Source organism: Dermacentor silvarum, chromosome 2, assembly GCF_013339745.2.
Source record: "Dermacentor silvarum isolate Dsil-2018 chromosome 2, BIME_Dsil_1.4, whole genome shotgun sequence".
Classification (NCBI taxonomy): domain Eukaryota; kingdom Metazoa; phylum Arthropoda; class Arachnida; order Ixodida; family Ixodidae; genus Dermacentor; species Dermacentor silvarum.
The window spans coordinates 142595181-142620322 of record NC_051155.1 but is presented as its reverse complement, the minus strand read 5'-3'; the positions used below and the strand labels follow the sequence as shown (position 1 = coordinate 142620322).

At 44.8% G+C, this 25142-nt stretch overlaps 1 protein-coding gene across 2 annotated transcripts in view; it reads left to right on the top strand.

Annotated features, from left to right (window-relative positions):
• Positions 1–1254: 1254 nt before the first annotated feature.
• LOC119441875 (receptor-type tyrosine-protein phosphatase N2-like) overlaps positions 1255–25142 on the top strand; it is a 658601-nt gene continuing 634713 nt past the window's right edge. For both annotated transcript variants that reach the window (XM_037706513.2, XM_049661681.1), the window contains exon 1: positions 1255–1485. In XM_037706513.2, coding sequence (XP_037562441.2) covers positions 1419–1485 — 67 coding nt within the window. In that variant the 5' untranslated portion in view covers positions 1255–1418. The remainder of the gene's footprint in view (positions 1486–25142) is intronic.

Sequence of the window (25142 nt, the reverse complement as noted above, 5' to 3'; positions counted from 1 at the left end):
GCGCCTCAAACGTGATTGCTCGTGTTTCTTTGCTGGCGTGGGACCATACGGTTGTTTTTCTCGTTGCAGTACGGCAAGAGATAAGTATAAATAACATAAATTATATTTTCAATAAATTAAAAAATAACCTTTAATTTGTATTACCATTTTATGATGATACTTTTATTGATATAAAACTTTATTTTTCTGCTAGCTTCGCGGAGCCATGTCACCCTCTAGATTTGAAAAGCTGAGGTGAACATAGAAAAAAAGAAATTGGCAAATGATACATAAACCTTTTCATGTGATATCTTTTCATGCGATCACGAGACGATTTATGGCGACAAGTTCACCGCCATTCCACCCAAACGGCATGTTGGACGCAAGTCCGAAGCAGAACGCAGACGCAAACGGAACGCATGCTTCACGTTCCGCCGTGCTCCACAAGCGCAGCCACGCTCCATGGGAAAAGGGACGTTACAGAAGAAAATTTGTTTCCCTCGCGACAGGTTCACAACTGCTTGCTCGATGACGCGTGTCCGCTGCTGTTTGCTCAGCTTTCGCGTTGCGCATTCGACAAGGACGCTAGCTCTATATTTGGAACACTTGTTGACGTCGTCGCGGATGCAATAACGATTCCTCGCCCGATTTCCTGGGCCAGGCACATCGTTTTCGATGACGCAGCGCACTCTCTATTCTTCTTTTTTCTGACGCCCTTCCCTCCGAGGGCATATCGGGTGGGAAGAAGGGTCGCCACTCGGTAACGCATCAAATTCTCTCTCCAGCCCTCTTGGTAAATGGGCAGCAGCGAATCTAAAGCACCAAGATGGCGGACGGAGCCCTACAGGCGAATGGACGACGACGACGGTCGTTGCTTTGCATAATGGGATACAGCTGGCCGCACGAGCTCACGTTCAGAGAGGACACCTTATATGCCGAGAGCGTAGTACATTGTCCCCACTTCCCCCTGCGCGCGCTTTTCCCGTTTTCTGTCTCCGGGAGCCTTCCCTCACTCCCCGTTTCCCTCGCCCCATCCCCTCGCTCCTCTTTTCTCGAGGCCGCGCCGCGTGCGTATCGAAAGGTCGCGCGCTCGCGCTCGCGCCGGCGGCCGGCGCCGGAGCGCGACGTCGGCGCAACGTCAGCGCTACGTCGTCGCTACGTCACGCTCATCCGGGTTACCGCTGGAGGCGCGGGAGGCACCATCTGGCGCAGGCCAAGCGAGGGACAGTCGGACATCCAGCGGGCGCTTCTTTTTTTTTTCTCCCCCTTTCTTTTTGCTTCTTGAGCCCGCAGCAGCCAGCCTACTGAGCCGGGTGTTTTTTCGGGCGAACGTGTGAGAGACGTACGACACTCGCCAAGCCGATGCCGTCTGTTCGCCGCCCCTTCGGAAACGGCTTCACGATGGAGTAAAAAAGGGCCCCGCCTGCGCGACCGGCAACATGCTGACCGCGGTGGCCCTCTGCTTGCTAGCTGTCGCCGGCGCCTGCTCGGCGGACGGGAGCGTCGGTAAGCCTAACGCCGCGCCGTTGGCAAAACACGGCCAGCGGAGCGATGCGTGCGCGCGCGCTCGCGAGCCTGTCGCGGTTTTCTTTTGCCTCCCCTTCCTTGTTCGGCATGCCGCTCACGCACCGCGAGGGCCTCGTCGATTGGGGACCATTGTCCGAGCGTGTCGCAGCCCGGGCGACCCGCGACATTAATCCGAAGCAGAGTGAAACTGAGTGCGCGCGGTTCGACCAGCGGGTGAGACCCGTCGTGGCACTGGCTGGGCCGCGATCAACACGTGAAGCGGCGCCGCGGTAGCCGCGAGTCATATGGGACGCTCGGTGCATGGGAAAGCGCTGGTGTTTTGAGCCCCGTCGATGACTGAACATCAGAGGATTGGCTGTGCACCACTACTGCCCTTTTGTTTGAGCCGGCCATATGATGCGAGGCAGCTGATCGAAAGTATTTATTTTGTTTTTGTTTCGTAATCAGTGGGACTCATCTTTGGCCACGAGGGACCTGTGGCGTTCGACTTCGGTGCACGACAGATTATTCGTAGTCGCCCATCGGGGAAAGGGTACGGTGTAATCTTTCGAGGTTGGAAGCTTGGGCGTGTTGGTAATAGTTCATGGCGGTGTTTTGCGCAGCGCGTACGTGACTTTAGGAAAAGTAATGAGGAGAAAGAGCGCTCTTTCACCTCTGTACTTTTCCTAAAGCCATACGTGCGCTGCGCAAAACACCGCGATGTAATCTTGTTTTTGAGTCCAGCGATCACTTGTCACGCAGTCTGCTTGCTGACCGAGGCGACATACGTTGGCTTAGAAACACAAAGAACACGAATCGATTGGATGATATTTATAAATCGTAAAACTAATAATAATACAGCAATCGATAAAGGAGATCAAGTCTCGCGGTTGGTAATCGAGTTTCACAGTCATAATAGAAGACAGTCGAGCTTTAACGATATTAAACTGGTAAGGCTTCTAGAAGGTGACGTCTACTCGATCCGCTTCAGCTCACTCGAAAACAGCATGTACGAAACGTCATTTTCGCTCCAAGCATTGGACATTTGACATTACACTGTCCATATATCTCTGTTTATAAGTTCGTAGCTATGTATGTTTACGAAAATGGAGTCCTTGACCTCGCGGATAGTATATAAGCGACAACGGAAAGCGGACAACTAGATGGTACTAAGAATAAACATAGAACGAGAAATGGTACGTCGCTTATTTATGCAGTTGGTATTTTGATAGGATGTACACTGTGATTTCCGCCAACAGAAAGTTTTTTCGCTGGTAGTGAAAGTACCATGAGGACAGCCTTTTCCTTCCTGAAAGTTTCGCGGTGTTTCAGTAACCTATTCAACAAAGTCTTTCTAGTTAGCTTCGATAACTTTGCATCATTCGTCTGTCTTGTATACTATTGCAATGTTTATAATGATTGTACGCTGTACTTCCATTGTACCCCCCCTCACGCCCCCACCCACCCCTTGTTTTTTTTTTCGAGAATGGCGGTAGTTTCTTAACTGCATGCGGAGATGGCTGGTGCTCTGCTGTATACCCAATTATCCAGCATTTTTTCGGTTGCTAAGCGATGGCAAGAACAAGGTAACGCAAAAGCACGACGAAGATAATTTGAACAACAAAAAGAAATGATAACAAATTTGTGAACGTGTTCTTTCTTCCGAACTTCCGCATATTGCATTTGCAAGTGCAATTTTTACATGAATAGTGGACGACACATTTGGAGGAAAGTAAGCATGAGTGCGAAAGATTGATCCCTGCAAGCGTATGTTTCCCTCCATCACCACGCGATGTTTTTGAAAGCGATTAAATCTTAGCAAGATTGCCTTGTAACACATCTATATTAAAGTAATTATCCGTACTACACTTTTGTTCTGGTGAGGCTGTATTTCGTTTTTTTTTTCGAAATGAACTAACATTAGCGATAGTGCGCTTGTGTCCTTCTTCGAAGGCAATATTCGCTTCTTTTTTCCGTCCTTCCTGAGCGCCACCTGGGAAAGAAAACAATACATACAGATTGATGCAGTTTCATTACAGTTTGAAAATTAAGCTGTCCGATCAATCTGTGCAAATAAGAATGCGCACGCTTTCGATGATTTATTGTTGAATGAAAAACAAGGAGGCTGACATTCGATTCCAACACAAAATATTTAAACAAGATGCCAGACACCAATTATTGAATGCTCTTATTTGAATGCTCTTATAGAACACTAGTGTTTTGTCAAGGCAACAAGGGTCGTCGTTGGCACGGTTTAAATTGGTTGCTATAAAAAAAAAAAAAGGGGGGGGGGGTACGATTGTACTATGTAAGAATCATGCTATATACATTTCTTCCAGCTGGCTAGCAGCAATCGAGAAGTGCTTGGCTGTGAGCTAGGTGATGAGACAAACGTAAAGCACTAAAATTACCACGACCACAGAAGGAATAATCTCAACAGAGACCATATCAGGTGAAACCCGCGAGACACAGCAAAGCAGTGCGAGTTTTCGACCAAGGTATTCCTGGGAAAATTCAGTATATGTGGGAATACTTCCCCTGTACATGGGGTTAGTTATTTCCTTTCGCAATCATTGATACCTAGTTACGTCGCAGTACCACTAGAAACAAAAGGAAAGCAAAAAAAAAGAAAAAAGAAGAAAAGTAAAGGGAAAAGACTCACGAAGGAGCAATGATGCAGATTTACCTTGTTTCCTTAGGCCACTATGTTCATAACTTGAAGTCTCGTGGTGGACAAGTCACGGAATTACTTTTCCTGTTGTTCTCCCCAATCGAAAGCGCAGCTTTCATCACATGTGTCTGATCGGCTCGCTGGACCAAAATGTATCGTATTTACAAGTAAGCTGTTCCACAAGGCGCCTCGCCGTGTACGCCGACGAGTGTGGCTTGCCTGAAAGATTCTAGTGCAGCTCCTTCCCGCTCATCTTCGAGCGTAATCTCTAACAACCAGTCATGCCTGCATGTTTGCTCGCTCTATTCCTTATCGTCAGCCTCGAATCGCCTGTCTAGGCCTCTCTTTTTTTCAAGGTAAAGGTCGCACTAGCGTGACGGCCCTAAGCGGTGGGAGGGTGTCTGCACAGGCCTTTGAGTTATGGGGGCTGCGAAAAGGGGGGGGGGGGGGGGGAGGTTCCCTTTACCTCTCCTCCCACGTCCCACACACCTTTTGCGTGGGTTGCCGTCGCTAGGCGCTATCTCCTCTCCGCCGCCCTTCGCCGGTGGTGGCGCCTCGCTTTTGTCACCGTCGACGTACGTGCGTGAGGCAGCCCGCACGCGGCGTGAAAGACCTGCATCGATCGCTTCGTGGTTCGTGCCATGCGGCCAAAAGTCCTCTCTCCAAACTGTCCCGTCGATTTGCATTTGTGCTGTTTGTTTTTGTAGGCTGATCGTTACCTCTTTGTGTACCTCACATCGTTTTGGTACAGCTGCGATGACTCGGATACTTTCGTGGATGTGTCGCGTCGCCACTGTTTGAGGCTAATCTATTTGTTGCGCCCATCCTACAGGCATTAAGCTTTGTTTGCCATATTGGGATACAGATGCGTATCGATTTAGTTATCTATCAGGTAAAGGGGACATAAGTGCTGGACACGCGTTATTTCAGGACAAGGCACACTACTTGCCTCGTCATTCACATTTCTGTCGCTAATTTCTTCCAAGCTCATTGCCATACGGCATTTCCTAGTTTTCGTGATTTCTAATGACTGCTCCTGCAGTCTCTTTTACGCCATTTGTGAGATCATGCACGGAGCCTGATTATAAAGCCGACATTCTACTAAGTAAATAGCTTACTTGCTGTGTACCTGAAATTGTTTCATTTCGCGGTGTGAAAAGGTTGCGTTCGCACTGTGCAAACCGACATCTGCTGCACTGCAGTGTTATAAGTTATAGCTTGCGTTCCTTTTTTTCTTTCATATGCTCTGTGTTGAAACTGTCGCTGAAGCACGTGTTCTGAACCTCTACCTGACTACTAGACGGTGCGATCGTCATCAGCATCTAGCACACCGCACAACACATCGCGGGCAAGTGTACTCGTATAATGACAAATGAAACATAATGACACCTACACAATCGCGGTCGCTGACGCATACGGGTATGGGAGTCTTGGTCACATTTTGAAACTGTCGTCTATGAAAGTTACAGCTTGAAAATGAGCAGCTCGCAACGCCAGACACGTTTTGCCTGTAAAGCAGGCTTTTTCTCACTGTTTGTGTCGCTGCGGTGAAGCATGCTTATGGTTGCTAAGATAATTATTAGACGGCTTTAGTTTCAAGTGCGCACAAGCTTTGCGCACACAAAGATCTTGCATGACCGGAATGCGCATGCGCAGGATGTAGATAACCTTATCGCGTCTCCCGTCCGCACGCAAAGTCGGTGCTGTTGCGTTGCGCGTCCCACGTACGTGACTCTCGCCAGAAGCGCTGAGTCTTAGTCATCAAAAGAATACCAGACTTGTCCCACAAGAGCACTGAAGGAAAGCAACGACACAAGGAACACTATGAGTCAGTTCGCAGAGTGTTCTTGCAGCGACCACACCACAAGGTAGTACAAATGCATAGTTCGCGCATTGAACAATAAAACATGACTCTTACTCCAGCTCGTTTTGGATAAATTTGGTTGAGGTAGCGTTCCCATCTACCGCCAGGGGGCGCAAATCGGCATGCGAAAGCAACCACCGTATATACTTGCGTATGCGAAAATATAAGTGTTCCGAGCGTGCGGTCCGTATCGAGCATAGGAGTTTTACGTTTTCGTACGCAAAGCTTCCTCGCGTGTGAAACTAAAATTCTCAATTGGCACTTACCCAATGCAATATTTTTCAGCATATGTCTCCACTAACGCGTCTAAAATATTAGCGTTATTCAATAACCAATTATGCATCCAGTATTTTTATTAGTTATTTTTTGTAACAGATTGACAATATATTATTTTATAATAGTTCTCAAATACTTTGATAATATTTATGAATAGTATATATACTTGAGAACTGCGACTTTCAGCTTTACGACAAAGAGACTGCTTTCCGTGTTGGTCAGCAAGCGACCGAAGAACGGCGTTTACCATGAAACACATTCAGCACCGAGGGGTAAGCAAAAAGCAATCTACATCAGGGTTCTCTAAGACAAATTTCACAGTACCTGTCATTTCAAATTTTGCCAAGCATTGGTTCTACCCAAGCAGCGCGTTCTATTGGTTATAGGGACGAAATATTTCTCGTGGTAAACTGTTTATTCACCTTCGTAGGGCCATAATATCTAAATGGAACCTAATTAGAATTTAAAACTAAAAGTGCCTTTGGAGGACTTTGCAAAACGTGCTAGCTATATGATAAGTTAAAGAGATTGCAGATCGCTTGCTCATATCCGTTTTCTTTCTAACTTTGATCTGTTTAGGTCAAATAACGTGGACAGACATAGTGATTCTGCGTTAAAGGCATAAAGGATATTTCGGTTTTCCTTCATCTGTGTTTTCGTACTTTGTTAGTAATTGTAAGAATCATCTCTGAAACTTTACGAGTGTTTAACGAGCATAAAAAATACCGAAAGAAAGCTAAAATATGTACGCCGTAGTAGATATGAAGGCCACAACATGATAAAGTTCCATCAGGTGCCATACAAATCTTTCACTTGATATTTTCTTTGACAGCCAGTTCGAGTAATTTTGTTACGTCAAAACTATTTAAAACGACTCGGATATCATTTAAAAATAATCTTCTCGTATTAGCATTTAATATTGAAGCATAGATATTAAATTCGCTTTCGATTATTTTCAGAAATTAGTATTCGCACAGCCCATACGCGGGACACAGCAGTGTTTAACGCTTTGCAATTTGCGCTGCAAAATGTATTACGCCTTCAAACATGGAACTACCGCTGAAACAACGGACTGGTAAAGGCTCGGTTTCTTTCGTGTTTTTTTTCCTCTTTTTTATGCATATAAACCAGCTCAAATTGGTTCCTCTGAGTGGCCCGGTGGGTGAATTTCGAAAATTATGAAGTCGAGCTTTCCAAGCAGTAATTGGTGATACTAAATTTGTCTTTAGGAGAAGGGGCACGAAGCAAAAAACAAAGTAAGCTGGCGAGAAGAGGTTCAGTTTTTAACAACGAAATGAAAAGACAGGCAAGAAGATTGCCTGACGGGTGGCGCAGACTTCGTCGAAGCAGGTATCGCGGCCACCCGTAAAATTGAAGAGGAATACGAAAAAGAAAGAGCGGTATGAGGAGAAGGAAAAGGAAGGGGCACAGAGAGATACCAAGAGAACGAGGGGTGCTGGATAAAGTTTACGAGTTGATTGAGAGCAAAGAAAAACAAAATTACTCGCTGAAAGGAACGGAAGGAAGTAAAAAAAAAAAATACAGAACTGGAACAAATAGCAGAAAAAAAAACTGCCTCTGTGACCCTACGCAGTGAAGCAGCGTTGAGAAATTTAACGTTTCTATATAATTAATCAACCGCGTTAATGAAATTGAAACTGGATTATAATTTGTTTCCGTGACTTCCACGAGAAGCAAGCGCCCGTAGTAATCTCATTTGTGGTCCTATAGCCTACTCATATAAATTTGAGATTTCATTCATTTCATTTATTGTCACCTTGAAGGCCCTAAGGCATCGCACAAGGGGGAGGAGCAATAGAAATGTGTATGAGCGGTGTTACGTACAGAACAACCACACACACACACAAAAAAAAAAAAAACATTCCCGCCTCCACACCCAAATCTATGTAGAGCTCAATCGATCACGCATAGGATGCTTCAGACGAGGTCATATCCCTCGCGAGGTTTCCTAAGCAGGATAAACACAGAAATTGACCCACAGTGCCCGGATTGTGGGGAGGAGTTTAGCACTCTAGCACATATGCTCTGGCAGTGTGCTGCGTTACGGGATATGTCCCTCACCAGCGAACAGGACTGGGACGAGGCCATCTCAAGTACGGAACTCAAGCTCCAGTCCATGGCCGTCCAGAGGGCCCGTGAAAGAGCGGAGAGGCTTGGCCTCCCGATTCCGACATGGGAGCAGCCAGCGGCGAGCCGGGGGCCCCAGCGGGTATCCGCCGGCTAGTCCCTCAGGACCTCAATAAAAGTTCATTGTCTGTCTGTCTGTTGCTGTTTTTGTACAACTTGAAACAATCAAACAAAAATTACGAAATTAAAGAAGCAACACGGCAATACATTCACGATAAGAAATTAACATCGTTTTAAATACGTTTGAAATACAGATTTAAATATTGTTTTTCGAAAGTATTTACTGATACGGCATGCAAGATGGCACAGCGGCGTTATCGCAGTCGCTGTAGTGACAGTGGTGGAGGTTGATAAAACGCATCAGTGCACTAATAATGAAATATTTAAATTCCGGGTTTTTACGTGCCGAAACCACGATCACATTATAGGGCATGCCCGTAGTGGGTGGCTTCAGATTAATTTTGACCACCTGAGGTCTTTAACGTGCATCTCATGCACAGTACACGAGCGGTTTTGCTATCCGCCCCTTAGGAATGCAGCCGCCGCGGCCAGTATGGAACCCGTGACCTGGAGTTCAGCATCGTAACGCCATCGCCACTGGGCTACTGTGGTGGGGTTTGCGCACTAATAGTGAGCGTATTATTTAAAAATGCACCAGTGAATTTCCTCCTAGCGTGTTTGATTCGGAGAAAATATCCGGAACCATGTTTATACATACGAAAGCGAATTACAGCAGGTTCCATGGTTCAGTTGGTATGGGCACATCTGACACGAAAAAGTACTGAATGGACTGGCTTTACAAAACGTGAGCGGACAAAGTCAGCAGCATTAGAAACCGTGGACCACATTTTGTCGCAACTTCCAGCTTACAGAATCGAAAGGACTTGTTACTTCAGTACTACGAGCTCTGCTTCCCAAGAACCCACTAAAGATAGCAAACATACTATAGATCCCATGAGTTCTCCTTCATAGCAACATCACGCCTTAAATATTGCTTCCATATTCATTCAAGACCCACCGCGGTGGCTCAGTCAGCTAAGGCGTTGCGCTGCTGAGCACGAGATCGCGGGATCGAATCCCGGCCGTGGCGGCCGCATTTCGATGGCGGCGAAATGCAAAAACGCCCGTGTGCTTTCGTTGTAGTGCACGTTAAAGAACCCCAGGTGGTCGAAATTACGCCGGGGCCCTCCACTACGGCGTGCCTCATAATCAGAACAGGTTTTGGCACCTAAAACCACAGAAAGAAGAAGAAGATATACTTTCAAGAAATTGGCTTAATTGACAAACTCTGGTCGCGAAGGCCCTGGTTTTGTAAGTACGCCAGTCAGGTCTCGTATACATTATCTGAACCCTTCTTAATCATCTGGGTTTGATTTGTTAATTTATTCCTTCTTTTTTTGCTTTTGTCATTCTTCTCCTGTATGCTCTTCCTCCTCATGTCATCTCAAATACCGCATCTGAAGTAGCAAGTCCCGCATATAGCGGGGCTGACACCTTCCATTTACATTAACCTCTTTCTCTCTCTCCGTCCCTCTCAACACAATCACCTTTTTTCTCACGAGTATATGTCACGATCATATATTTTAATGTGTTTAGCATTCTTTGGGTCCTTCACGCCCTTTCGGGGCCTATCTATGTTTGTTTCTATACGCGTATCTATGTTTGTATATAACCGTTTTCCCACCTACCTAGGTATCTTGGTAGTCCGTGATCGATAATACTGCTTAAATGATGGAGATCAGCGACCTATGCTCACGCAACGCTGATGCGTGAATTCGATTTAATGAATAGCGCACCAGGTGGCGTACAGATCAGCGAGCGGTTCCTAGTCAGCGAGAACAAGCTGCGTCATAGTGGAGTCATCGCTTGCGAAGTTTGCCTTTAAAGAAAGCAGTGCAGTACTTGAGATGCTAGGATAAGAGGGGCAGTTTCAAAGACTGAGAAATTGAAAAAGGAAATAATTAAGAAAGGGTTAGTTTTGGTATATAGGCTGACGAAGGTCACCGAACGGCAAAAGACAAAGGAACAATGGCGCCAATTAAAGGCGTCAACATTTCCTAAATACCATATAATAAAAAGAACATCAACAACGACGACGATGGCACAAAATAATTTTAAGAAAGAACAAACAACAAAAGAATGGCCGATAACACCGAAAACGTTTTCCTTGCTTTTTAATGATGTTATATAAGCGCACCCATTAGCCAAAAATGTTGGGCAATAACGATAAGTTCTCAAGTGTGAGAGGTAACACGAAACGAGAAGTAATGCAGCCGTGTCGTATATTATAGTTTTTCCCGCCATATAATGTATGCAATCAGCGATGTGAAAATTTCACTAGCACATTACATAGAGAATACATTGTAATGAGCCACGCCTTGGCATGTCTGATTATGCATTCACTCTCGATTCCACTGATAAGTTGTTTCGAAACCATAAAATATCTGAGCTAACAGCTACGCTTGTGCTTTCGTCATTACAAAATGCAGATTTCCAGCTCAATTTCTTAACGCTTCATTTGCGGCTGTACCATGGACGGCGACGTGTGTCCGCGGTGTCTATTTTAGGAGACAATTGCTAGCCCGCTTTTTTTTTCTCTTTGTGGGGTTTGTATATGTTTACATGATTGATAATAACAATGGCTGAACTGAGCTGCACAAAGCCAAATGCTTTGAGCAATTTTTTGGCGGCTGAAGAGGCTCAACCAGGCTTAAAAAAAAGAGAGACAGAAAAAGGAAAAGGCCGCATGTAAATACCGCTTGGTCGTGTTTATCAATTTTTTTTTCACCCAGAAGCTTTTTTGTTCGCGAACGTTTATTGTTTTTGTACATATTGTGACAGCGTGGTAGCCTTATTCTCGGTTTATTTTAGTTGACATGACAGTGTTCTAATTTTTCTCGAAAAATTATTGCTGGGACGCGGGCAGTTTCTGTAGCAGTATGTATAATAAACAAAACATCTATTGGTCATCGCGATTGAGCCACACAAAACATGTTGACTGCTATAGCCCCGCCAGCTTTTTTGTGCGCTAAATTAACACAAGAACAAAGCTGTGCACCGCTATCCACTGTGTCATGATATCAAAGGATCATTCTGAACTGCACCGAGCATTTTATTTATAGTATTAGCGTTACTAAAGCGTCGCATACAAAAAAGACCGATTGTAATGTAAGGCTTTGGTTGGCTAGATTTCATTCATTTCTTTTCATTTCATTCATTCACACACTGCTCAAGAGCGCCCGTTTCGCAAAGGAATGTTCTTACGCTAAAGCTATTCTCAAACATTAAAAATGAAGTTTTGCGAATTAACTTCTGCGACTGCAATGCGCGTTACAAGGGGCATCGTGGTGGAGGGCTCACAGTTAATTTTGACCACCTGGGCTTCAGTTTACATGCACCCAAATATAAGTGCACGATCGCTTATTGCACTTCGCCACAACGTGAATGCTGCCGCCGAGGCAGTGTATCGAACATGGAACTTGAGAGCAGATGGAAACCATCGTGATTTCGGACATTTTATCAGCGAATGCTGCCGCCGGCTAATACACAACTGCACTTACCTGATAAACACTGTGTGAATTCAGCTTCCGGTGATTATCTTAGGTGGAGATGTCTCTGTAGGAACGTCTTCATCAACATTTAAGGAAATGGTAAAGGATCGTTCAAATTACTCCAGCCTGAGTTATGGTATACTCTGTATGTACAAAATCCCTGCCCAAGAACTCCGTACAGATGGTTAACCAGCGAAGCTGAAGCGTGAGGCCCCGGTGTTTATTATTGGGCTAATCCCGACTGTACATTAAAGTCTTTCTCAATTATTGGTTACGTCTTTGTGTTTCTTAATGAGGTTTCACACACGTTCGGCTGCGACGGAGAAAACGACGTCACTGACGGTATGCCTGTAGTCTACTGGACGAATCGGCTAGCCATATACAGCTTCGCCGTAAAAAAAATGTAAACATACCCAGTGAAACAAAAGTTGAGAAACCGAAGCACTTTTCATCAATAAACACAGGAAAAAATAAATCCACCAGCAAACAGCGCAAATAACGCGAAGCCTTCAGCAACAACCGCATGGAATGGTGCTTGCATGGCGTCTGCATGCCCGTTGGACAGCGCGCCACGACCACACTGAAATTCCGAGCAAAACGTCCTCCATGTGGTTATCCATTGAGGCAAGCACCCCATGGTACGGCTTCGAACCATGGTTACACTGTGGTCAGCGCTTGGTGTGCAGTAGACACGCTGACACTGGCTGACGCGACGAAAGAAATATGTCAAAGATGCGTTCTATATGTTGTTTGGACGTCTTGGGCCCGCTGATGTCAACGTTCTATAACACAGCGAGAATGCACTGGTATTTGTAGGACGGAATTAAAGTCCTGCGAAATTCGAAGTCTAGGCTGTTCGTAAGCTGAAACCTTGGAGCGAGAAGTTCAGTACACAGTTAGGAGCTTATATAACGTTTCCGCTCTAGATTGTAAGCTTTGATTTTTCGGCACTAAACGCTTCTCTTTCTACCACATTTTTCATGCCCTGTCCTTGAAGTAGTTCTCGCGCTTAGCGTCACGCGCACCGTAATTACACTTATTAGAAGTTGCAGGGTGTAAAGTAACATAACAGACAAAATTACTTGGCTAAGGTGTATTGAAGACATCCTGGTGACGTAGTCACATTGGCGTTGTACTGAAATATTTCAGCCCCGGCGGTCGCATTTCGATGCGGACGAAATCCAGAAACGCCCGTTTTCCGTGCATTGTGTTCGCGTTAAAGAACCGCAAGTGGTCAAAATTAATCCGAAGTCCCCCACTACAGCGTGCCTCATAACCATATCGTGGTTTTGGCACGTAAAAACCCAGAAAAAAAATAAGGATGCATTGGAAACGTCGTTTTATTTGTGAGCTCAACAACTTCGTGTTTCGGATTCAGTCCGAGGTTCCCCAATAAAGCGCGAGAAGTAAGATTCATGAAATACGCAGTGCCGTTGGACGGATGGTGAAGTGCACGGCAAGGTTTTCGTGGATCCAATTATTCGCGGACTGTCGGGGATTATGCAGTTTACAGCGCAGGATGTGTTACGACGGAATACGGGAAAAGGTCGCAACCAACGCATGTGACAACGCAACGCAACCAACGCATGGCGCAAACAAAATGTGAACGTCGACTCAACGAAATAATCTCTACTGGGATGAGAATGATTTTTCCACACCTAGGTCCATGGCTGTTTTCGTACTTCGTTTATATAACGGCAGGATTGAAGCATTTGCATTTTTTCAGGAGGATACTCTTGTTTCGTTTAAAGGCTTATGTAAAAACTTCGCAATATTCCTGCGTTGTTGGAAGGCCTCATATAAATCTTCCGTTCTGGTGATTATAAATTACCCACAACTAACGTTCATGGCAGTATGAAATATCGAGAGAGAGAAAAGTTGTCGCAGTTTCACCTGAAAGGCGAAGCATCAATTGCGATAGCAAATTTGAAGAGAGCTATACGGAGTAATGATAGCAGCTTTATTAGCTGTATAAACTTGGACATGCAGCAGCACCGGCAACACGCAGAACTGTTGTCGACGCCGCCGGCGTTTTGCCCGCGTTCGCTCAAGATGCGTGCGGCGTTGGTGACTGTTGCCGGAGCCTCTGATATAATAGGCACTTGGTGCCGCAGCTAAACGTCGCCTCCCTTCCCTGTCCCTCCCCCCCTCCCCCACACCCTTTCGCGCGTCGGAAGAAGGTACGTTTACTCTACATATATGGTGATTGTAGAGGAGGAAAGAGACGCCTACTTCTGCAGTCCTTAAGGGAGCACAGCGCAGAACGCGCGTTTCTTCTCCGCCGTGCGTTCACTCCCCGTGAAAGCGCGCGTCCCTCCCTAGCGCTCTTTCACTCGCACATACAGCGTTCGGCGGCGCGCGGCGACGATTTCATCTCCATTGACGTCATACGGAACCTCACGGCGACGGCGACGGCGACGGCGACGCCGACGGCAGAAATCTGCTTTTGAGTGTCCATATAATTGCTATCGCAATAATAAATATCTTTATATCAAGTTGTTTTGAGCTTCTATCAGTGGGCGCGCAATGTTTCGTACGATTGCTTTCTTTTTGCGCTTGCATGTAGAGCATGACACACATTTATTTGGGGTTTAATGTTCAATTTCGTAAAAAAAAAAAGAAAAAGAAAGAGGTCGCAATCTCATTGTCGCAACCACTATTTGTGTGTCTTCGAACCGGTATATTGTCGTTGAACTTAATCTGTTCCTATTTCCTCGATTCAGATATGATCGGCATCCGAAGAAATTTGAACCAGGCTCGTCTATTGTGCGCAAGTTCAATAACTCTCAATAACTCGCTTAAATTAAACGGCCTTCGCATTTACAATATCCATCCGCTATACCGTTAGTACATTCTCGAGCTATCTTTGCGAATAACAATCAGTTTAAAGAAGGGAAGCGTCTTGGACCGAGTATGCGAAATTGGCTCGGAGGATATCTTGTTTCACCGAGAAACGGTATGGCCGTACGTTTTCGTGATTATACTCCTTCCAGCTGCTCCGACCAACGTTTCGCTTCAGGTTTTCTCCTCTCCCTCCGTCTTTATCCTCCCACGGCGTCGCGCGTACACCGCCAACCGAGCCGGGTGTCTTTAATATTCGAAATTGAGTTCTTACGAAAGCTTTGTTTTCAATTCTCGCTCGGTTTATAATTGTATTTACCTTCTTTATATTTTTTATTAATTCATCTACATTCGGTGCAGCAGCCCGAGTTAGAGAGCGTGGGTAGAGGGCGAGTCTCGGAAACTGATAATACAGAAGCCGCATTCGTAATCTCTCTACAATGCTTCGTACGTTCTCTAAGGAACGTGGAAGCACCCGTATTTCTCCCGCTAGAAATTGTCTTTTATACTTCAGTTATTCACGGATTGTTCTTCAGACCCAGGGCAGGTATTTTTACGAAGCATTTCGAGGGCTAAGGTGGTTCATTGGGACAGGCAGCAGCCAATCGGAACGGCAAGCTTATTATTAGCGAAGGCGTTCGGGCAAAGCCAAACAATCCTTACGAATGAGTGGCTCTGTGTATTCAGCCACAAACATTTTGTGTGCCAAGAAGTACAACTAAAAAAAAAAAGGATTAGAACGGGGCCTGATGTGCGCGTTTCAAATTTATATTGTTGGGCGGCAGGACGAAATTCGGACAAAACAAGGCGTTTTCTATCCAATGAAGTTTATAATTCGCTTCATCAAAGTGTTCTACGCAGTGTTTTTGATTCCTCGCAATGTATTCTGCACAAGCTATGTACAAACGTCAGTAGGCAATAAGCGCGTGTTGCTTCTTATTGTCCCTCCTTATTTCCACGTGTCGTCTGGTCTTTCGCGCCGCCAGGTAAAGACTTCAATAATGTGGCGGTGAATTCGAAGGCCTCTCAACAGAAGCAACAGAATCCTAGGACAGGTGATACTGTCAGCATAACTTCGGTATAAACTAATTCTCAGAGTTAACAATCTGATTTGTTTGGTTTGGTTTGGTTCTTTGTTGATGGAAGGGATATCCACAGCAGGGGATGGCCAAAAGTGAGATAGATTTACTAAAGTACATTTTGCTCTAATTTGAAAGCAACGCAAACGTTTGGGAAACAGTCAGATACATGCAAATAACATGATGCATTAAGAATGTAGCAGAACATATCGTCTTGAAACAAGAGTAAATTCCTCCACGGCTGAACTAGCATCCTTATGACAGTGCTGAAGACAGGAGGACTCCATATAAATAATATTTATTTATTTATTTATTTATTTATTTATTTATTTATTTATTTATTTATTTATTTATTTACTATAATTACCCTACATGATCACTGTAATAGTAAAAAAGCAGAAAAGTCCAGTGCCTCCCTACTCAAAAAGCTCCGTATTCCCCATATTCAATATCATCATATGACATATGGGGAAAACTGGTTTTTATACACGATCCTGTATGTTTCACATAGGATTATTTGGGTGTGGTAGTTATGGGGCATATGGATCTTTTTCAGTGGGGTCTAATTAGAAACGAAGTTCGTGATGGCAGTCTTGAATGACTTGCTATCTTCTGTGGCAGCAACGAAGGGGCGGAAGGTGATTCCACTCTTTGATGTTCTTTGGCAAGAACGAATATAAGGAAATATTAGTGCGACAGAAAAGAAGGGCCACATTGCTGGGGGTGGTGCACGCGCGATGGCAAATACGATGGTTCGGAAATGAATTCATGCCGAAGGATTTGGTTGCGAAAGAAAACATAAAAAAAAGAGAGAAAAGCGAAAAGTTTTTCTTCGTATTGCCAGGTCTGGAAGGCCAAGGGAAGATTTCATTAGAGTGACACGCGCAGTTCGATTTTAATCCTCGACAATATATTGTGCCGTTCACGTCTGGACGGATTCTTAAACGTCAGTTAACGAATTTTAGGGAAGATCACATATTGGCTGCTGCATACTCTAGCTTCGGGCGAAATATTGCTTGGCATAACAATAGTTTAAGACATGCAGGGGTTTGATTAAAGCGCGATTGGCATTGTTGAAAATGTAGGTTATGTGTTGATACCACGATAGGTTCTTCGTTATTTGAACTCCGAGATATTTATATATTGAGACACGCTCTCATTTAGATACGTTGATAAAGTAGTAGAAAAAACTGGAAGGGACGGAAAGGCGAGAAATGGTCATGCTTTACACATGTTTCCATTAAGTGTCATTAGACATTTGTTACACCAGTCATATAGATTGTTAAGATCAGATTGAAGAATAGAAAAATCATTTATGGTGGCTATTTCGCGAAAGATGATGCATCAACTTTATGGAGGAGTTAAGGCCGTTTAGAAGGTTGTTACTATAAATTATAAACAGCAAAAGGCCGAGTACAGAGCCCTGAGGAACACCAAGTTTTACGGCACATGGGGAAGAAGAACAATTATTAGCCATCACTTACTTAGTGCGATTAGTCAGGAAACACTCAATCCACTTTAAGATGTTGAGGTAATATATAGTGTGCTCATTTTAAAGAGTAGTAACTGGTGGGAGACTTTATGGAACGCCATTGGCGAAATCGAGAAACACGCATGCGACGACCCATCCTTTATCTATTACTGAAACTACATTATGAATGAACGACAGGAGTTGCGTTTCCCATGAGTCGTTCCTAAGAAAACCATCTTGAAAGTCACCGAAAAACTAGTTTTAAACTGGAAATGTTATTAGATTGGTAAATATTACATGTTCGAGTAATTTACAGAAAATACTTGATATAGATATTCGCCTGTACTTTAGGGGAGAATGGGGGTTACCGAATTTAAATACAGCCGATCACCTTCCCAACCTTCCAGTCAAAAGGTAGAGTGGAACACTGAAGTCAGTGTGAAAAGATGGGATAGGAGTTATGTAGAGTATACTGCAGTATTTTTGAGAAATATTGTGTTGATTTCTTCAATGCCGCAGCTAGAGAACAACGTAAGTTTATGAATAAAATTTAGAATGCCTACGGAGTCAATCGCAAGCAGATCCATCGGAAAGAAATAGCTGCTCCGTAGCTGCGACATTGAAACTGCACATGAAGAAGAAAAAGCCATCGCAAAAGCGTCATTTACGGCAGAACAAGAGAATTCGCTGCGCAGAACATGATCATCAGAACCAGTAAACAATATTACACTTTGTTTTGATGTTTTGATGATATTATGAATGGAAAGTCACTTTCCCGTCGTTTAATGCTATCTAACTGTTTAGTCGCTGCAGACTTTTTCTCCTTCTTGGTTGGTGTCCAGAAGTTCCGCAGTGCCCCGTGAAAACCAAATCGGCTAATGTTTTCGTAGACAAAATTCCCGGTTTTAACAAGTGTTAGAATAGACGCAGTACTACCGCCGGCTTGTTATACAGCAGCCAATATTTATTAGATACGTCGAAGAGCTTTGTGCGTTGGCGTCTCAACCATGTGGTCTCGGGTCAGTATTCTGTTGTTACTAGGAACATTTTGGCTCATCGTACACTTAGGCCTTGTTTAACCCTGCAATGTGGTCGTCTAACGACTATTGGGAATGTTAACTTCGGGAGTTTCCACTACCAGCTTACCATCAGCATATAGTTCAATTGCAAATAACTCCTACACTACTGCAGTGCTTTTTTGTTTTGAGTGGGGGGGGGGGGGGAGGTTTCTTCTGCCTTTGCAACAGTAACAGTGGCGTAATTAAAACTCCAACACATACACCTGGGACTATTCCAAGCTTAAAAACCGGATACAGAGCGATTGCACTTTACACTTCCATGCAACTGCGCGTTCTGATCAGTTATTTCCTGTTCTCGGTTCATTATACGCTGATGTACGACAGTGTAAATGCGCCGGCATTACGTTTCCCGCCTCATTTTTACTCCTGCGGTGGCTTTAGTTCTTTAAAACTTACCCGAAAGCTTTTGGTGCAGGCAGAAGTGGTTGCCCCGATGGCCACATGAAGTGCTTCCCAAAAGTAAATGACACATGCCGTTAGAACTAGGCGCTGTCACTTGTGTCGAGCGAGGAGTACCTCCCATCCAAATAGGATTAATAAGCATTATAATCATCGTCATCGACATAATAGCTAGCTTTCTTTCTCACCTCATTCATTCATTGTCCAAAAGCAAACAAACTTTTCTGACTTGAGGTGCGTGGACAGATAGGACAATGGCGTTCCCCAGCTTCCTCAGCCCACACTATAGCGCGATGGGAATATACAGGTAATTTTAACGTAAAACGCTCATAGCGTGAACTAACGAGATGCTGCCATGAGATTCTCACTGGGCGTCTCTCAAGTTCAGCTCGAACTGGAGTTACAGCGAATACCCTCAATTAAACACATTGTTAATGTAAGCACGAGCGCAAGCACGCGGCATAACCATTTGCGTACTGCAGACATGCGTTTTGTCAATACGTATGAAACGTGCGCACATGCGTGTCATACATATTAAAACCTAGCATCAAGGTAATTACGCCGACGTGACCCAAAGAATTGGTATTCGTGTGCGCCGCTCATCATCGACATGCGGCCGGATGCGTTCAACTCGGAAGAAGGAGATGCCCCGAATAATGTCAGGAGGCCCCACTACCGACGTTAGCAAATGGTCTCGAAATGCACCTTCGGCGCCCACCGCGCGCCGCAGCTGGGGCAGTCCTTCCGCATGTTTATGGGATGATGCCGGCGAACGCATGCCGTACGGAAACCCATTTGGGGAAGTAGTGTTTTCTGACCAAGTAGGTCCGAATCGAGAGGCACAACTGCCTATATGAGGTCTCCTCCCCGTAGATGCGTTGTTGCAGTTGGTTCAGATTATTGCAGTGCAGCTTTGCTTGAAGAAAGAAGAGAGAAAGAAAGAACGAAAGAAAGAAAGAGAGAAAGAAAGAACGAAAGAAAGAAAGAGAGAAAGAAACAATACATTAAGGAATCAAATAAAAAAAATTCACCGCCCATGCACCCCGTACACATGGTAAACCAGCGAAGCTGAAATGTGCGGCCCCGGTATGAGCCACACGTGATGTCTTTCTTTCTTTCTTTCTTTCTTTCTTTCCTTCTTTCTTTCTTTCTTTCTTTCTTGTCCCTGGCTCATACGCGCATATCCATGCGGGTAATCGCCACACGACATTTTGTTATTGTTAATCGTGACGTAACTGATGAGCATGTGACGTTATTGACGGCATGACCTATCAGTCATGTTAGTCATACATCCGTACCCTTCCATGCCAATTTTGGTATATACCAGCTGAATGAGACGCGAGTTTTTGATAGGTTTTCGATATATAGGTTTATTTCCGCCGGAGGGTTTCTGTGGTCGGTCCACGAGTGTTTCAGCTTAGGCATATGCAGCTTCGCTGCAAAAAAATGACAGCATTGCAGAAGAGGTGCTTCCTTTCTACTGTCAGCGCTGCTTCGCAACATGTGGTGGTGCACGATGACATTACTAACATATGTAGTAATGATCACGTGTGGGCATTTCTCTCTCAGACGGGCATTTAATAAACATTTATCTTCCCAACGGACATATTTTTCAGCTACTGATAGCGTGCGCAAATTAATCAGCGAAGGTATGCGGGAAAAATCGCTACTCTACGACGAGGGACTTAAGAGAACAGCCCTATCTCTTACCGCCCTAGAATAGCACCAATATATTGGCTGCGGCATAAACTTTGCAACCCATCTCAGTAAATTATAAACACTGGCGCCAAGTTTCTTTCGTATATCGCGATATCGAGAAGACGGTGCACGTTTGAATTCGCACATCACTATAATCGCATGGCACTGGTGTATGCATTGTAGATATACATACGAATACAAGGGCTGCAAGCTCGCCCCAGTTGCGACTCGAACGCCTGCTGTGATGCTAGGCGGTTAAGAAAAACGATACTGTAACTACTGAGTATGCTCTGCAGCTACCGAATTCGCAAGGAGTGAATTTTGCACCTTCTGTCGTCCGGCAATCTCTGTGTCACTCTGCTCGTATAGCAAGCGGCGTCCAGTATTTCATCCGGTTTGTCATGCCGTACCAGTCAACCAATCAATGTTTTCTAGATTTATGCCATCCGCGATAAAAGCGTTAAAGCTGACGTTACCACGAGGAAAGTTGCGTACTCCGAGTGAAGCTGTTGAGCTGTGCGTCGTGTGACTCAATGGGGCCTTTGCTTGCAGGTGCTTTAAGCTTTCTTGCAATGGTCGTTGGGCACTAAATATGATGCGTTTTGTATCGATTTAGCCTCCATACAATGCGTGAAAGCACTAATACCTTATTATAGCACGATATATTGTGTGTGTTTGTGTGCGTGCGTGTTACGTAATTAAATAATAATAATAATAATAATAATAATAATAATAATAATAATAATAATAATAATAATAATAATAATAATAATAATAATAATAATAATAATAATAACAGTATAATGTATCTAAATAAAATATGGCCCAGACTTGCATTAGTCTCGGAGGCTCACTCTGACCCATAGGTTCATTCATTCGCACAGTCGCCCTGATGATAATCAACGATAACGCCTCCACAAACGTCAAAGCCGTCAATAAACATAGTAATCCAAATGGCCAGATGTATCACATGTTATCTTTCTCTTGCCTTTTAGACGTGCGCGGTAGTTCCGTCGTGCCCAGTGATGCGCCCGCCCTACAATTGCCAATGTTTTTTCTAGGCCCTCTTTCGGTCTGTCGAAGATCAACCGACGGAGGCTCAAATAACATCCTCCCGTTTTCCTCCCGGGAGGGTCTTAATTCAACAATTTTTTTTCCTTCATACCTTATTATTTATTTTCTTAACGCCCAAGTTACCATTTACCCAAGGACACGACGGCTTGTTTAGTTTTCTCTCCGGAATGGAAATTGTCTGGCTGCGCAGAAATATAATAAAAACAAAGAAAAATAAAAAGCTGTATTACACGTGAAAAGGAAGAAAGAGGGGAAGGCGGCACTGTAACAAGGAAAAAAAAAAACAGAAAAGCGTATGCCGCAAAAAAAAAAAAAAAAAAAAAAACGGCGCGGTCTATTAAGCCGCGATATGGCGCGCCGAAAGCGGCTGTCGTCGCTGGGGGCTCCTGGGTAAACATTAGGCTCATGTTATCGAGCGAGCTTACAAGTTTGCGCGGGATAGCGTGCTCGCAGATGGAAGCCAAGCGAACGCATGAGCGTAAAAATGCGTACGTGTGTGTGTGTGTGTGTGTGTGTGTACCCGTTCGTGCAAGCCTGATGGTACGAGAGCCGCGTCACTTGGGAAGAGGGCTAAAATCTTCGCTTTCCGTGAGTATTGCGCTGGCCTTCTCGACGCCTCCGCAGAGATTTTCTTTTACCACCGCGGAACCAGGCTGCCAAGAAAAATAAAATAAAAATAAAACGTGTGCTAAAGTGGCTCGATACGAAAACGATCTGCGCTGTTAGAGAAGAATGGAGGTAACTACGAAACGAGAAAGAGAGAGAGTCGGAGAGGAAGAGAGAAAATGCACGGGGCAACGTCTGAGCCGCGACCACTGAAATGTATCGGGGATGTGGCGTGTTTGGCATTAAATTTTCGCAAAATGGAAATTTTCCTGATGTCTACAGTGCTCCGAGAGATGGTTTTTGTAGCGTTAGCTACACTGGCCTAGCCAAGCCCGTTTCGCGCGGCACATCTAGAGCCGTGCTGCGCATGCGCAAGGATCAGTGATGTCACACGGCTTGCGCACCGGAGCCACCGGAGCCGGCACCTCTCGCGCACTCCGCCGCCGCCGCGCGCGACTCACCGCCGCCGGTCTGCGCATTCCAGAGGAGTGACGTCGTAGCCGTGGTAGACGCACTGGCGCCGGCGCGCGCTCGCTGTGCAGTCGCCGTCTGACACTGCGCTGGAGCCGCTGCGCTTCTGACTGGCGTTTGCCAGTGTGGTATAGCCATGGAGAAGGAGAGCGCAAATGCTGCTCAACAGCGCAGAAGAACGGAGAAGCTTGACTCATCGGATCCCGAAGTAGTTGCCTCGCAATTAGCGGTTGAGCGTAGGAGACAACCAGGAAAGCTAAGAATAATCAGCTGAACCTTTGCTAACGCTACGTATATCCTGGCATAGCCGAGCTAAGCCACTGCAACTTTTATTCCACTGTCTATCACCAAATCTTTCAACATAGCTTTCACAAAAACTGCTTTCCTTTGACATTTATGTTGCACCGCCGGTACAACACATTCATATGATTCAGATGTATTCAGTTTCAGTAAGCGTGAGTGTTTACCCCAGTGGGCAAGAAACTCGACTTCTAAGCGTGGGGTTGTAGGTTCGTAACTCACCGCCGCCAGCGTTTTACAGCGAAGCTCTATACCTCTCGTGGGTAGGAAAATTTCGTGGCGTAAACGCAAAACTCCAGGGTAACAATTGAAGGCAAACTGCATGTCTTTGTTTGCAATCAGGCATACAGTATATATTGACACGTGTACATGTTTATCTTTCACCGGTGACCGCTTTTCACCGGCTAACAAACGTTATCGCTAGGCACAGGCTAACGTTATCGCTAGGCGCAGGACGCGCCTGCATGTATCGGAAGTTTGTCGAACGTTATCGATGCTTCTATCGGTTGTCCCTTGTCACCGACGCTCATGTAATCTGATTGTATGAGCGACGCGAATTGTCTAGAACTTTCTGGAAGACGCGCGGGTACCAGGGATTAATCTGGAACCTTCGATGACTCACGTATAAAAGACGACGCGTTTCGCCGCTGATCAGATTTCGACGATCGCCGACTGTGTTCGCCGCCATCGTTGTGCTTTGAGTGTAGCTTTCTTTTGTGGGCACAGGTTCTCCCAATAAAGAATCAGTTTTGCCATACACAGTTTCACGACTGTTCTCTTCACTGTAACTACCACGTGACAATCTATACATACATACATACATACATACATACATACATACATACATACATACATACATACATACATACATACATACATACATACATACATACATACATACATACATAATTAGTGACGTCACCACGCTTTTATATATAAAAGGGAGACCCGTCTAGCAACTCATTGAGTTCATTCGAAGACTGTCATGGGTAGACCACGGAAATTAAAGACACCAGAAGAACAGCGTGAATACAATGCTCGACCATGTGTGGTGTTTGAAACAGTTCGCTGGACATTCACGTTCGCAGGGCGGGATGGTAGCCGATTTTTTTTCCTTTCGAATTTGTTTTGTTTTATACATTAATTTCTTTATAGTGATTCGTCTTATGTGATGGAAGGACGGACGGGTTTGCTAGTTGGGTAGGCATAAAAAAGCTTACGCATTTAAATTTTAGGCGTTCAGCACCAACGCAAAGAAAATAAATGAAACGTGTTGAGCTTTTAATATTTACGAGAGAATTGATACTGTTGACACGAAGCTTAGCAGTTGCTTGCTTTTCTTGCTTTTTGTTATGTTTTGAGTAAGTGCTGTGATTGTTAGCCGGATGCACTGGTTTATTGCGTTCGTGGGCGGGAATCTTGCAAACGCTCACTAAGCAAACAGATGCGTCTTTTTATTGCGATCACTTAGCTCCTCCGTCCTGTTTACAACAAATTAATTAATGCTGACATACTGCTGCAATGAGTGCATCTAAAGTGCTAATTAGCGTTGACGGCTTTGCCACTATTCATGACTCTCTTGGACTTCGGCGGTGCCGTTAAATACACAGGCTTAACGGGGAAGTTGTTGCGCGAATTAAGCACACATACATGTTCTAAGCTCTTCCATCCCCTCTCTACTTTGACCACGTGACCGGCTTACCACACTTCACACACATTTTTCTAAATTGAATTGAATTGAATTGAATTGAATTTTTCCCCACTTCGACACTCCTAATGTCCACGCATTAATTAAGAGGCTTATTATGTTAGATATACAGTCATCCCTTTGAATTGACTTTGAAACCCCGGACTTGCCACTTTTGTGCTTGTGAATCGGAACAAGGACGCCAAAAAAGAGAGAGATAGAGAAAGAAGATGACAAGCATTTTAAGATTGAAGAATTGTTTACATAAACAGCTCGCTTAAAGCTGTTGTGGTGCTGCTACCTTCACTGACATTACGATTTTCTGGACAGTCAATTGTACCTGAGGTACTTATTCTGCACTTCGCACTGCTCGACTCTCCAAGACGACACGGTCCGATTGCCTTGGAACAATTCCGTTGATCGCGCGCCCTCGCAATACGGT